General features: G+C 38.7%; 2 protein-coding genes and 1 long non-coding RNA gene across 12 annotated transcripts in view; 1 reads left to right on the top strand and 2 right to left on the bottom strand.

The window, feature by feature from the left end:
* hdac9b (histone deacetylase 9b) overlaps positions 1-2,215 on the bottom strand; it is a 160,131-nt gene extending 157,916 nt beyond the window's left edge. For all 4 annotated transcript variants that reach the window (XM_073924740.1, XM_073924737.1, XM_073924734.1 and 1 more), the window contains exon 1: positions 2,050-2,215. The gene's annotated coding sequence lies outside the window, so the exon portion shown is untranslated. The remainder of the gene's footprint in view (positions 1-2,049) is intronic.
* LOC141378092 (uncharacterized) overlaps positions 1-4,821 on the top strand; it is a 42,802-nt gene extending 37,981 nt beyond the window's left edge. The window contains exon 4 of the long non-coding RNA XR_012391737.1: positions 3,920-4,821. This is a non-coding gene — a long non-coding RNA (uncharacterized lncRNA). The remainder of the gene's footprint in view (positions 1-3,919) is intronic.
* A 687-nt stretch (positions 4,822-5,508) lies between these two features.
* The window catches only part of ahr1a (aryl hydrocarbon receptor 1a), a 105,661-nt gene continuing 96,646 nt past the window's right edge, over positions 5,509-14,523 (bottom strand). For 6 of the 7 annotated variants that reach the window (XM_073924566.1, XM_073924562.1, XM_073924564.1 and 3 more), the window contains 3 exons: positions 13,987-14,128; positions 10,239-11,466; positions 5,509-6,503 (listed from right to left, as the gene is read on the bottom strand). In XM_073924566.1, the coding sequence (XP_073780667.1) occupies positions 6,456-6,503; positions 10,239-11,466; positions 13,987-14,128 (1,418 nt within the window). In that variant the 3' untranslated portion in view covers positions 5,509-6,455. The remainder of the gene's footprint in view (positions 6,504-10,238; positions 11,467-13,986; positions 14,129-14,523) is intronic. The other variant, NM_001430948.1, reaches the window with a different exon arrangement.

Genomic DNA, 14,523 nt, shown 5'->3' on the forward strand with positions numbered 1-14,523 from the left:
ACTTGTTTATAGATGTTTCTCAAATATTTACATTTATATATCAAATGTATGGCTGCAGAAAGGAACTAACATTGTGAAATGAGACTTTTAACAAACCTGATTAAAGGTGCAGTATGTAAGTTTGACACCCAGTGGTTGAACTAGGTATTGCACTCCAGGATCAAAACAAATGCAAGTGCAGGTTGCCAGACTGAGGACAGGAGAGATTGATTTTAAACCGTGTTCTAAATAAAAGCAACAGCATGTGATAGATGGAATATTTTCCATATTAAAAGAAGTTTTTGTCGTAACCAACACCTCGAATTCATATATTAGAAACGGCTTCTATTTCACACAGGTGACCAACAGAAAATTATGACAATGATCACCTCAGGTAGCCTAAACCTTATGTGCTTTATTCAGTGTTAAATGCTAACAATGTGAGTTTGAATGACATTTTACTTGACATTTAATCATGTTAAAGGTTAAAATTTATTAAATATATTATAAACCTTACCATTCCATGAGTGTGTGCATTTTCTGTGCTTCTGAATGGCTTTATTTAAATTTCAAAACAGCCAAATCACTGCGTATCTCATAACGAAGCGCGTTGTTAGGCCATGCAGTTACAATGTAACCTGCTCAGCCAATGTTTACTTTAGTAATATTTATATCATTTGCTAAATAATAACCTCACGTGGAACTAAATCTGTCTCATTTTGGAGTCTGCTACTGTCCACCGGAGGTCGCATTTCAGTCATGGACACATGCTTTCAGAGCCTTAAAATATGTGGGGTTTTTTCAAGGTAACCTGGGGGCTGAAACATAATTGGCTAAACTGACATTGGGCAGGTGAAAATTACCAAAGACAGTGTTCTGGCACAGAAAACACATTTTCAATGCAGAATATCTGACCTCAGCCTTGTTTTTCAGATAAACAAGTATGTTCACTGAGCATGTTTCTTAAATATCTGCAAACAGGGCATAAAGCATATATGGTATTTGCATTATAAAAGTAAATAAATTTGGATGTTCAATATTATACTAAATTAGTTGTACATTATAGTGCAGACACTGTGTGGACTGTGTGGCTTCCAGGGGCAAGGTGAGGGCTGCCCATATAGATTCCTAATGCTGAGTTCATGCTGCATGACTTTATCCAACTTTGTGATATCACAGACAAATGTCGGAAATCGGAGCCAAATCAATGCTCGTTCACATGAGTGACAATCACACAGGGTGATTTATCAAAAATGCAGAGGGGATTGCTGATTAGGTTAAATATCTGGACCTGTCAGCAATTCAAAATCATACTGTGTGAAATGAGTTCTGACGAAAAAAACACCTCAGTGATGAGCAACAGCCAATGAAAGAGCAGGATACAGGTAAGCGGGGAGTTCAGGGAGGAATTATAGACCACAATATCGGAATAAATAAGCTTAACAACAGCATTGAATGAAAACCAAGAAATATTTACTTGATAAGCCACTGAAGAAGCACGTTGCAAACTTATCAGTAACATTTTTTTTTTGATGGTCCATTTGAGTAGACTGTCTGTATAATATCTGTTGATAGTGCTCCTTCAACAAACATTTAACTGACTAAAAGAAACTTTGCAAGTACATGTCAACTTATACTAACCCTAACCCCAACCTAACTCTATATCTAATGAGAGTTAGTTAATTGGCGTGTTACATGTAACTTAAATTCAACAAACGAACCATCAAAATAAAGTGACCAAATAAATGAACAATACTATATCTTCTTTATCATTAAAGAAAACACATTTTAAATAAACATCTTTACAAAATTGTTTTACAAGACTTACTGTATGCTAGCCCTTAGTGAGCCCAGTGCAGGCATGTTCGCAGGGGGAAAAGGTGCTAATGTTACTGGGAAAACGTTGTGTAATCTAATAACAATCCATTTTAGAAGATAAGTTCAGTATCACTTGTGCCTTGTATCAATAGTTCAGGCTGGTTGTGGTGGTAATAATATTGGAGGCCATTTTCTTTGCAGATTTTTAGCTGGTTAATAACAATTGAGCACAGTTTAAACACAACAGAATACCTGTGCATTGTTGCTGATCACGTCCATCACTTTATGACCACAGTTAAGCCATCTTGTGTTCCATTTCCAGCAGGAAATTCACCATCACAAAGCTCAGTTTCTTAAACACGTTCACCATACTCTAACGGGCTCCAGTCAAATACTTTTTCAACCAACAGAGGGCGGTATTGCATCATCAGAAAAATCATTAATAGCGTCAAGGAAATGTTGAGTTATGTCTCAAATTTACGGTATTTTCTTAATGATGGCCAATTCGTGCACCTCAGAAACCTATAGGAATGCGTCAAGCAGATACATCTAAGTTTATTTTTGTAATTAACACTACAGTGCTGTAATGTTTTACCTGTTGCTTAATAAGGCCAATCCATTCACCTTTAATGTTAAACTTCCACTTGATTGTGGTCAAGAAACACAGGATCTCAACGTGATGAGTGGTGAAGAGTTGCTTCAGAAACATCAATTAGGTGCAAGTTGAACAAAAGGATCAAAGCACTACAAGATTCCAACCTTTAGGAAAAACAAATCCACTTAGCCCATCTAAAAAAAATAAAAATAAAAAAAAAAACTTTTTTTTTTCAAGTATTTACTATGTTTATTTTTCTACTATTATTTAGCAATACATTTTTATCAATGTATTTATAGCGTTAAAAAGAAAAATATGTTCCAAACAAATTACATTAAAATTTTCCATGCATCAATGAATGCTGACACAAATCATTGTTTCAAATAGCCTATACAAAAAAAAAATTATTAAATAACAAAATTAAAATACAATACAGCTTACAATGTAGATTAATAATATTTAACTATTCAAGTTTAGTGTGGGCGAGGCAGTGGCACAGTAGGTAGGGCCGCTGGGTTGCTGGTATGAACCTCGGCTTAGTTGGCATTTCTGTGTGGAGTTTGCATGTTCTCCCTGCCTTCGCGTGGGTTTCCTCTGGGTGCTCCGGTTTCTCCCACAGCCCTAAGACATGCAGTATAGGTGAATTGGGTAGGCTAAATTGTCCGTAGTGTATGAGTGTGTGTGTGGATGATTCCCAGAGATGGGTTTGCGGCTGGAAGGGCAATAAATGTTTTTATTAAAAAAAAGTTTTGTGTAAATTAACCTTTTCCATTTGCAATAAAGAATAAAAAATAATTTAACATAAATCAAAAGGTCTATTTTATACACTTTCACAAATATGTTACAGAAAAACATTCTCCCATGTACAATATAAAACATTTTTTCCACAAGCTTTCACACAATATCTTTGAAATCACTTAAAGGTGAATTTAATTAACTTAATTTTAAAATAGAAATAGAATTATGCAAAAGTTTTGTAACAAGATATGCACAATGATTGATTAGTTTTACAATAGTAAAATGTCTGCATGAACACCTTGCATCTGCAGGACTTTTGCCAGCTCACATGCGTAGTGGAAAGCAACAAGCATAGTGGAAAACACAATCATAAGAGGTCTTTTCTGTACTATATAATGTACGACAAAAAAAACTGTTCCTCAAAGAACATTATTTATACCACTGTGTGCCTTTTTTCTTAGAGTGTATGTCTGATTTTTGTCTTTAACAAATAATCAAAATGAGTAAATGACAAATGGTAAATTAAAAAATATTATAAAAATGACAGTCCTGAAACACCCACATACCTGAAATAAGTCTTGTTGTCGATCCCAGTTGTAAAAGCAACAGACTTCTTGTTGACAGTGAAGTCTTGACTTTGTTGACAGTGGCAGAAGGTAAACAATTGGATGCTCAAAAAGATATGAGGTGCCTCATGCTAAACATAACCTTAGATATGAATAGGTTGTTGCATAGCCATGATAAAAACTCAAAATGTTCTAATCAGACTAAAATCGTCTCTCTAATCAGTTTCAGAATGGAGGCCACACATGTGCATTGGAGAGAAACACAGCACATCTGCTACAGAATCCTTACCAGCAGCAGAACAGACCCCATCCAAACCTTTACTTTGAGGATACTTTTACAAATCAATTGTTAGCAGGCTGTGATCTGAGGTGATATGCCAGAAATAGCCAAAGTAAGGTATAATAAGAGATAAAGAAACAGAAACTGGGGTAAAAAAAGACTGAACATGGACAAAGAAAAGCACAACTGTCCTGTGTGGCTCAGCATGACGTCTAAGATGAATGAAGAACCAGTCTGTTTGGATTAGAATGATACAAGAATCGTTCATCAGTGGCTTCCCTGTTATATGAACAGAGCTGTCACTGTCCTTTGATAAATGTCTCTTTAAATGTCTCTCGAGAAATGTTGCAAATCTATTGGCCTGTCAAAATTGTGTCCCAGAGCAATATATAGTGTGGAGTGACTGTAAATAGCCTCCAGCAAATGCCAAACATAATATAATGTGTATAAAGTAGGACAACAGGGCTAATCAATATGCAGCTTTTCACATTTTAGCTATTTTTTTTTCTAAACATTTTATGAGTGTTTTATATAAATTAAGCAATATTATTAATTTGAGTGATTTATGCTACACTGGGACTTCTTGTCAGCATTTTTTTTTTCATTTAAACTATAATTTTTATCTTATTACCATGTTTTTTTTTTTTTTACTTTTTTTAAGATAATTTAATTTCTGTACGTGTTTATTGTAAGAAATTAAATATTGAAAAATTAATTTTGAGTATTTATAGGTTGTCGCTATAATTAGGAACCATATTCAATACCTTACGAAAGTCTAGTTGATCATGTGGTATGAGAAATTGCTTATATGAAAGGCAAAAGCCTCTAGATTATCTTATTTTACCAAAATAAAAAAGAATCATGCCTTGATTTTTAATTATTTCATTAGGACAATAAGGTCTGACTTTTCCTAGACAAAAGTCCTGTCACTTAACAGAAATAATGTACAGTATAGACTATAAAGTCAGGGTGCAGTGAAAAAAGAATTAATATTGTGTATGACTCTCATAAGCTTTCACGACTGCATCCATACATTTCTGCAATGACTAAAATAACTCCTTTTTTAACAATAATGTTCATGTCTGGTGACTGGGCTGGCCAATCATCGAGCACCTTGACCTTCTTTGCTTTCAGGAACTTGTGTGGAGGCTGAAGTATGAAAAGGAGCGCTACCCTGCTGAACTATTTGCCTTCTCCTGTTTTCGTAATGTAAAGGGCAGCACAAATGTCATGATACCTCAGGCTGTTGATGTTGCCATCCACTCTGCAGATCTCTTGCATGCCGCATTACTGAATATAACCCCAAACCATGATTTTTCCTTCACCAAACTTGATTGTTTTCCCTAAGAATTTTGGGTCCATGCGGGTTCCATTAGGTCTTCTGCAGTATTTGTAATGATTGAATTGCAGGTCAACAGAGAATTTATCAGAAATGTACAGTTAAGTCCATAAATATTTTGACATTGACACAATTTTAACATTTTTGGCTCTATACAACAACACAATGGATTAGAAATTAAACGAACAAGATGTTCTCTAACTGCAGACTGTCAGTTTTAATTTTGACATATGATGATGTGTGCAGGTCTTGTAGTGGTGTCCCATTTCTTAGAGGGAACATTTGAAGCCCTTCCCCTTCACGCTCTGTTTTAATGGCTAAGGGAAAGGGGTAGGGGTACAAAGATAGAATTGGGATTGGGATAGAAATAGCATAATCTATTTTTGATGGCCGATCATTTTTGGTGGCCAAAAATTCAGTACATCTCTTATATCAACTCACTTCTAGATTCCAAATGTTGCACATTTCTGCCATGTGATTGGCTTTTAGATCAATATAGAGTAAAAAAGTCCAGAGCTTATCATTGTTATAATATAACTTATCAGCCAAACCTTATTTACATGTACATATAAATGTACAATGTACATGTACAAAATAAATGCACCATTTTCAAAAACATCCACTTTAGTGCTCATTTACACAACAATGTAAACACACACGCGCAATAGTAACATTTTAATGAGTTTTGCCCATGTGTTTATATGACAAAGACATTTTTGGGACATAAAACATATAAATCTGAAAAAGGTTTACAATAAGTTTTTAAAAAAGACCTGCCGTAACCTGTTTTCAGATGTACTGTATATGTTTTACAGTAGCAAAATAGCAGGCAATATGCATAAAAGGTTTACAGTTTTTGTCTGAAAACATTGCCATGTGAATGGCCCCAAAATATCCTCTTGTAAATTTAAAAATCAAAACAATTTCAAAACTTTTATAGTTAGGTCAGTTGGCATTTCTGTGTGGAGTTGGCATGTTCTCCCCATGTTTGCTTGGATTTTTTTTCCGGGTACCCCCAAAAGTCCAAAGATATGCACTATACTGTAGATGATTTGGGTAAGCAAAAATTTCTGTAGTGTGTGAATGTGAATGTATGGATGCTTCAAGTGATGGGTTGGTGCTGGAAGGACAATCCTTCCGTTAAACATATGCTGCATATGTTGGTGGTTCGTTCCGCTGTGGTGACCCCTGATTAATAAAGACAAATGAAAAGAAAATTAATGAATAAAACTTTTATAGCTTACAGTTTGCAAATCAAATTAAATTGACTGGAAGTACTCATAACAGTGCAACCAATGTTGTCCAATGTACAAACAAATAACTAAAGAGCCAATTAATGTTTGGTAAATGAAATACACAGTGCATCCAGTGTACTCCAAATAATGAACAAATGACTTTGGAGTGAGTCCTTCTAATTACTCATTTAAAAGACTTAAATTATTTAAGTCAGGGGTGCTCACACTTTTTCAGCATGCGGGATACTTATAAACAGTGGTGGGAAGAGTACTGAAAAATCATACTCTGGACTTTTTTACTCTATATTGATTTGGACTTTTTTACTCTATATTGATGACTTGCCTAAAAATTAAATGGAGGTAAAGTATCAATTGTAAATATTACCCAAGTATGAGTAAAAAGTAAACCTTTCAAAAGTACTCAAGAGTAGTGAGAATTACGCTGTAAAAAGCTGATGCGTTTAAATGTAATTTGTGGATGTGTGTGTAAACGTAACATTCTGTAGTTCATTTAGTTATTGCCCAGCAGGCACACAACATCATAGGACATTAATATAAGGTTAGATTTAGGTTGTGATGTCAAGTGACCAAAATTCAATGTGTAGCCAGTGTCGAATGTAATGTAATGTAATGTGTATTTATACAGCGCATTTATTGTGTATGGCCATACACCCAAAGCATGAGTAATTCAATCTTTACAATCATGCGGGGGTGGGGGGGGGGGGGGTTCTCCACACCACCACCAGTGTGCAGCATCCACTTGGATGATGCGACGGCAGCCACAGGACAACGGCGCCAGTGCGCTCACCACACACCAGCTATTGGTGGAGTGGAGAGGCAGTGATAGAGCCAATTCGGTGGAAGGGGATGATTGGGAGGCCATGATCGTAAGAGCCGATAGAGGGACTTTGGCCAGGACACGAGGGTTATACCCCTGCTCTTTCACGAAAAGTGCCACAGGATTTTTAATGACCACAGAGAGTCAGGACCTCAGTTTAACGTCTCATCCAAAAGACGGCGCCCACTGACAGTATAGTGTCCCCTTCACTTTTACTGGGGCATTAGAACTCACACAAACCACAGGTTGAGCGCCCCCTGCTGACCTCACTAACACCACTTCCAACAGCAACCTAGTGTTCGCTAGTGGTCTCCCATCCAGGTACTGACCAGGCTCAGCCCTGTTTAGCTTCAGTGAGTAACCGGTCTTGGGCTGCAGGGTGATAATGCTGTGGCATAGAGACATGTGGCGAAGAACAATGTTATAATTGATGTCCAATAATGACGTCAAATGACGTTGATATTTGGTCAATTTTAGGTTGTTAGAAAGTGACAAAAATCCAACGTCGAGCCAACATCTTAAACCAATGTCATATTGATGTCAAATACTGACATTTATTCCACAGGTATGGCAACCAAAATCCAACGTCTGATAGACGTCACAGTGGTAACATCCACACAACTTCAAGCTGTGACATCATTAGACATTATTATTTGGTTGGTTTTAGGTTGGACATTGGCGTTGGTCTAACGTTGAGTTCTGATGTCAACCCGATTTTCATTTCCAAACAAAATGCAACGTCCCCATGGCATTGGGGTACAACGTCAATCTGACGTCTTGTGCCTGCTGGGTGTTTAAGGCCATTTTGGTCATCTTACAGCAAACATACATCATCTTCTCATCAGTGCCATGCATCTAAACAGTCTCTGAGTCAATGTTTGTCAAGATTTAGGACATCTTTTAGGACACTTTTAAAGCTTCCAAACAGTTTGCTGCAATTATAAATTACCCATGTCTTGAGGTAGTTCATTATGACGCGATTTATCTTCTATGAGTGATAGATTGCAATCGATGTATTGGGCACCCCTGATCTAAATTTATCTTAATATTAATTTTAAGTAATGGTTTCTTTAATCCCAAGATCAGTCTTTTAGTCTATACCATTTCAGTTGAAGCATGAACAAAATTACACTTCTCACAAGCTTTGTGTTTTGGTACTTTCGTCAAAATTTTGTCCCTTTTATCAATAAATTCTAACAATAAATGCTGTTTTTGTTTACAATGGAAGAGTTAGTTCTTGTTGGAGCATTAAAGAGCCCATATTATGGGTTTTTGAAAATTCCCCTCCATGTAGTGTGTAACACAGCTCTAAGTGAAGTGAAGTATCCAGCTAAGGCTTAAATCTGTAAGAATACAGTGTTTAAAACTGTTGATTCATCTATAAAAGAGTCGACTCATAGTGCTTCGAACGAGTCGCCTTGATACCGACTCATTAGGTGTTTCGCCATGACGTACGAACGAAACCAAGTTATTCACGTGCACGCGCAAACCCGGGAGATTTCAAACCTGAGGCCCCACCCTCTGACGCAGAAACCCAGACACACACACACCCACAAACACACACACACACACACACACAAACATGCCGGTTGATTGAAGTCACACTGCAGATGGATATATTGAGTCTCTACCCAAAGATGAAACCTCAGCATTATAACCAAGCAGTTGGAAACTTCTGGAAGCTACATGCTACAAAGAATACTTCATCTGAGTTTGTTAAAGGAAGGATCAGTAAAGAGTAACTGCTGGACGTCAGGATGGGTTTCTTCCATTTCTCAAGTGTAAGTACGTGCGGTTAAAGTTGTTGCCTCGTTTACTCTAGCTTGCAAATGTATTTAGTTGTGATTTGTTACTTGTAACCGCGTGTACTGTATCAGGTTAACTGGCTATATTCTCTTATCGCGTGCAAAGTCACGTTAAAAACGCGACGCGTGCTGTTTGTTTATGGAGCTCCGTGCTAGAGTTCTGCTCCCGCGATTTATTCGGAAATTTATTCCCGCGCCGCAGAAATCTGAATTCAAAATAAATTTCCGAATAAATCGCGGGAGCGGTCGGTAACGGGTTTAATGTGGGACGGGAGCGGGCTGCTATGCGAATTAGAAAGAGAGAGTCTGCTTGGTATGAGAGAGCGTATGAGAGAGAGAGAGAGCGAACGAACGAACGAACGAGCTCTGTGTGCTTTGTGCTGTGTATGTGTTTATACAGACAGCTTGGCTGTCTGGACTGTATACTGGGTGATTTTTGGTTGTGTTCTCCGCTCTAGCGGGACCGGGCGCGGCGGGCAGAAAACGGAGCGGGTTCTCAGGCTAAAACCTGGCGGGTGCGGGCGGAAGCGGGAGCGTTGTCATCCGGAGGTGTGTGTGTGTTTTTGTGTGTGTGTGTGGTATGGCGAGTACACAACTGTCTCCTTCGTTCGGTTATCCGTGGCACTATCCACTCGCCATAGTGTGGCAGCTAAAATCCACGCCTACACTATCGAGCGTGTATGAACTGTGATTACTTTTATATTGCTGATTAGCTATTGGCCATTTCCCTCTCTGACTGAAGGCAGTCGACCAATCGCGACAGACTGTCATCGGTCCAATCAGCGCAGATTAGCTCCGCGCTAAGGAGGGGTTTGGGAACAAATGAATCACTGGACGATTCATACAGGAGTCGCTGGGATAATTAGGTAAAAATAAATGCAGATTATAAGACCATGAAAGTGTTTTTTGACCTTGCATGCATATTAGACTGTTGTTGGAGACCCTTACAACCAAGATATGACCCTATTTCATGTATAATATGGGCTCTTTAAGTGCAAAAAGATCTGAAAGCAATTGAGCTTCATATGAAGAGTTTGTTTCTTACTGTTCCGATGTAAGCTTGTTGATCCAGGCTCGATCTTATGTCCATTCCTCTGTCCAGTCCTGAGTAGTTGTTCCTCTCTCCAACACCATTCATGTCATTTATCAGGTCCTCGAGGTCCTGAGTGGTAAACTCCACTGGTTCACCTTCAGTGGTTTGAGATGAAGAGAGCTGCTGGGAAGAGCTGGTGCACAGCTTTGGATCCAGAATGGGCCTCTCCAGGTAAAAACATCCTGATGGCTGGAGTTCTGGCGGGAAGAGTGGAGAAACCTGCTGTATATCGCTGTCTATAACTTCAGCCATATTCCCACAAACCTGAGGACTTCTGAGTGCTTCACACACTTGCTCATGGAAAGGTGGAAGGTTTGAGAATTGCAAATGTTGGCTTATTGTCTGAATTGTGCTGTGTGAACTTTTGGGTAGTGTGATTCCTGTCCCATTGTATGACTGAGGCCTTGTGTCTTGGTGTTCATGAGGATCTATTTGGAGATAAGTTATTCCCTTCTGTGGAGTATAAGGTTGTATTTGTGTGAGTTGAATCTTTGGTTCAGTCTTGTCTGTTATGAAAGTCATTTGTTGTTCCTGAGATAGTAATGTAATAGTATCACATGAATCATTTGGTATTATGGTCTGGGCCGGGTTCCTAATGAGTTCCTGCTCCTTCATGTTGCCCTGGGTGTTTTTTGACACTGTACAGTCCATCTTTGTTTTAAGAGACTGTTGTACATGAGATAAAATGTCATCTGACAAGTCTGCCATATCATTATGACTGTCTAAATCCATATTGATGAACAGATCCTCATGTTGAAGGAACTTTAGATCTTCAAGGCTGATCCCTAAACTTCCCATGAAGTTCAGGATTTCACAGCTGTCATCTCTTTCAGAGCTGAAGACTGACTCTTGTTTGAATGGACAGCTTCTAGAGACTGAAACACTTTCTTGTGAGTTAATGGAATAGATCCCATCCAGATCCTTGTTCCCTAAGCTCTGTACCAACACTGAGCGCTCATCTGCAGGAGATAAATATATTGACTTGGGTTGCTTTAGCAAAGAGACCAGCAATGAGTCAGGGTTAACAGTTCTAGTGGTTTTGGGTTGGGTATTGCCATCTGAAGAGGCAGGATCAGAAGATGTGGGACAGTTCATGGCACAAAGAACAGCGTCGCCCGTAGTGAAGTTGAAGGGAAGCATCATTGCACGGTTTCTCAGGTTCTCCTCACCTTCCTCAGCCCTATCAAAAGACAAAAAAAAAACTCAATACCATGCATATTTAACATTAAAAGCAAATTAAACATTCCAAATTAAGATTTCATGCTGACTTTAAGAAAAAAAGTGGATTTGAAATGCCCTTGTAATAAAGTTTTACTAAGCTAATATGCTTATGTCTTGAGGCTGAATACTGCAGCATCTTGCCCAGTTAATTCAATTCAATTCATGTTCATTTATATAGCACTTCTATAATGTAGATTGTGTCAAAGCAGCTTAACATAGACATTTTAGTAAATTGAAACTGTGTCAGACAGTTTTCAGACTGAAGAGCAAATCAATGTGCAGCTCCACATCCACTTTATCTTAATGAAGTCATTAAGATGAAAGAAGATGAAGTCAAACATTTAATTGTATTTTACAAAGAAACTAATTTCAAACGTGACATAGTTCCCCTTCAAATCAGGAACTTCAACGTTGTGTTTACTGACACATTGGGAATTGCTAGATGACCAATAACTCTGAAGAGTAAGAAAACAGGCCAATGAATGTCTATAAATTGGCGAAGCACAGCTTCTCACAGGTGTGGCTATTATAATCAGCTGAGTATACAGCATGCACCAAAAGGAGAGCAAGCCAAACTTTTCGCTTCAGAAGCCTCACATGACTGAAAAAAACTTCTTCTGAGCTAAATCCAGAGAGATCAAGCTTCATGGATCTAATTTTATCCTCCTTACACTGGCTGTCTGTTAAGTTCCGTATTGATTATAAAATACTGCTTCTTACCTATAAAGCTTTAAATAATCTAGTTCCTGTTTATCTAATTAACTTCTGTCTTACTACAATCTAGTTTCACTACAAACTAATTTAGGGCTTCTAGTAGTAACTAGAATTAGGGTTGGGCCGATAGACGATGCCATCGTCCATCACCGATGGCTGACAAACTTCAAGATGCTGAGCCGGCATCACGATCCATTGCCCCGCCCTACATTTATATTGATATATAACTTATTATTTGCATGCCATCTTAATAGCAATAATGGTCTTTTAATGAGCTGTGTTAAATGTTACATATTGCTGCCACTTGCACGGCTGACAGCATGGTGAGGATTAAATGAAGGTTTATACCGCACCTCTCACGCTTAAAATGTATAGATTCAGTGGCAAACACTGTTACCTGGTTTCTCTCAAGGTTTTTTTTTCCTTCACATTTGTCAATTGGTGAAGTTTGTTCCTCACCACTGTCGCCATTGGCTTGCTTGGTTGGGACTTGTGGAACTGCACATCAATGAATTTGCTCTTCAGTGAACTTTCAGCAGTGAAAATTTTACCACACTGAACTGAACTAAACTAAACTTCATCTCTGAAAACTAGACTGACAACAGCTTCAATTTACTAGAACTACTACCTAAAGGTGCGTTGACAATCTACATTGTAAAAACACTATAGAAATTATGAATTGAATGTATCCAGTGCGTGTGATGATGCAGACAGCAGCCTTCAAGCTTGGTGTTTTGCCCTTTGTGTTTCACTGGGTACTTCTAAAAGAGCAGTCCAAAAAGAGCACATTTCCCTAAGAGAGCAACAACATTAGACAACACGTCTTTTTCAAGATTTTGTTCTGACTGCTTTTCTGGATGTGGTGGTTCCTCTCTCTGGATGATGGGCACGAGTACTGCGTCACATGTCTGGGGGTCCATATATGCGAGTTCATATTCTCACTGCAAGATCTGCAGGTCTCGGCTCGCACTTGCAAAAGTGCATACCATCCCTGTTGTTCCTTTTAAAACGGTAAGCAATTAGATCTGACGATTGCAATGGGGGGCTTATATATAGCCTCTGGGCTCGAGGACCACGCCACTCCTCAACAGTATGCCTTATCCAAGTTTTAAGGCCACACTTTCACTTGATGGCACCAAACATCAGATGCCCATCGCAGCATTGGAGTGCAAGCTGTCATGTTTAGAAGACAGATTGGGCCAGCTATCACCCTCCAATGTGCAAAGCGTGGTCACGGATCAAGAGTCAGGAGTCAGGCATGACAGCTGTTGTTTGCAAGGCTGCTTCAACAGGGGGGTCCGGAGGTATCACCACCGCTGGTCCAGCCATGGGACCAACTAGAGCAGTGCAATGTGGGGGTAACAAAGTAAATTCTCCCAGCTCCCCCATTCCCTGCTTCCCAGGGGTACAGGAGCTATTGCAGGTATGGAGGGTGCTTTTCTCTGCCTGATCCTTGTGCTCATGCGACAGCAGATATGAGGCCATTCCCCAGGTGGTGGGCTCCCCACTGAGGTGGGCTCCATGCCGAGACCCCCACCCAAGGTATGTGGATTTTGATATTGTAGCTCTCATGGCTAGAGCCCACACTGCTGCAGGCCAAGCCACTTCCGCCCTGCACAACAATACTAAGCACAAGCGCTGGCTAGGCTGCCAAAGGTTGTTATTCTGTTAAATTTCTAATAATTAAACAGAATAAAATGTTTGCAGGTTGTTCAATATAAAAAAAAACCCCAAATAAATAGCAAAGACAAAAATAAGTGCATACGTTATGACTCTGTGAGAGGTGATGATGCAATCTGGTTGCCCATTTTTGTAGACAAGTTTGCCGTTGGACTGAACCCAAACCCAGCGGTTCTGTTTAGTCAACAGTCTGAAAACAGTCAACCCAGTTTTACCGGTCCTCATCACTGCAGGGGAGAGAAATTGTGAAATTATTAAAATAAAATTAACTAGTCTTGTAATCATTATGAATGACAGAGCTCTTAAGGGTGAGTATATATTTATTTTTTATTTTTTGCATGAACTGTCTCTTTAAATCTATACAGTATTTGTATTTATCAATGTTTCTTGCAAAACAAGCAACCACATTTAAGCACTAAAATGTATATTATTGTGCATTATTTGAGAAAATAAATGAGTGAGTGTATTTTCTAGGGGTGTCAAAATTAATTGTTTCTTCAGTGCACCGCGATGCAGATGAGGACAATTCGATATCGGTTCAGTAATAATCATAACAGGTTATTACGTGCTGATGCCATTTATCTCCTTTGCGCGATGTCGCAGGAGAATACTATGGCAAAGG

The sequence above is a fragment of the Danio rerio genome, chromosome 16 (genome assembly GCF_049306965.1).
Source record: "Danio rerio strain Tuebingen ecotype United States chromosome 16, GRCz12tu, whole genome shotgun sequence".
Lineage (NCBI taxonomy): Eukaryota > Metazoa > Chordata > Actinopteri > Cypriniformes > Danionidae > Danio > Danio rerio.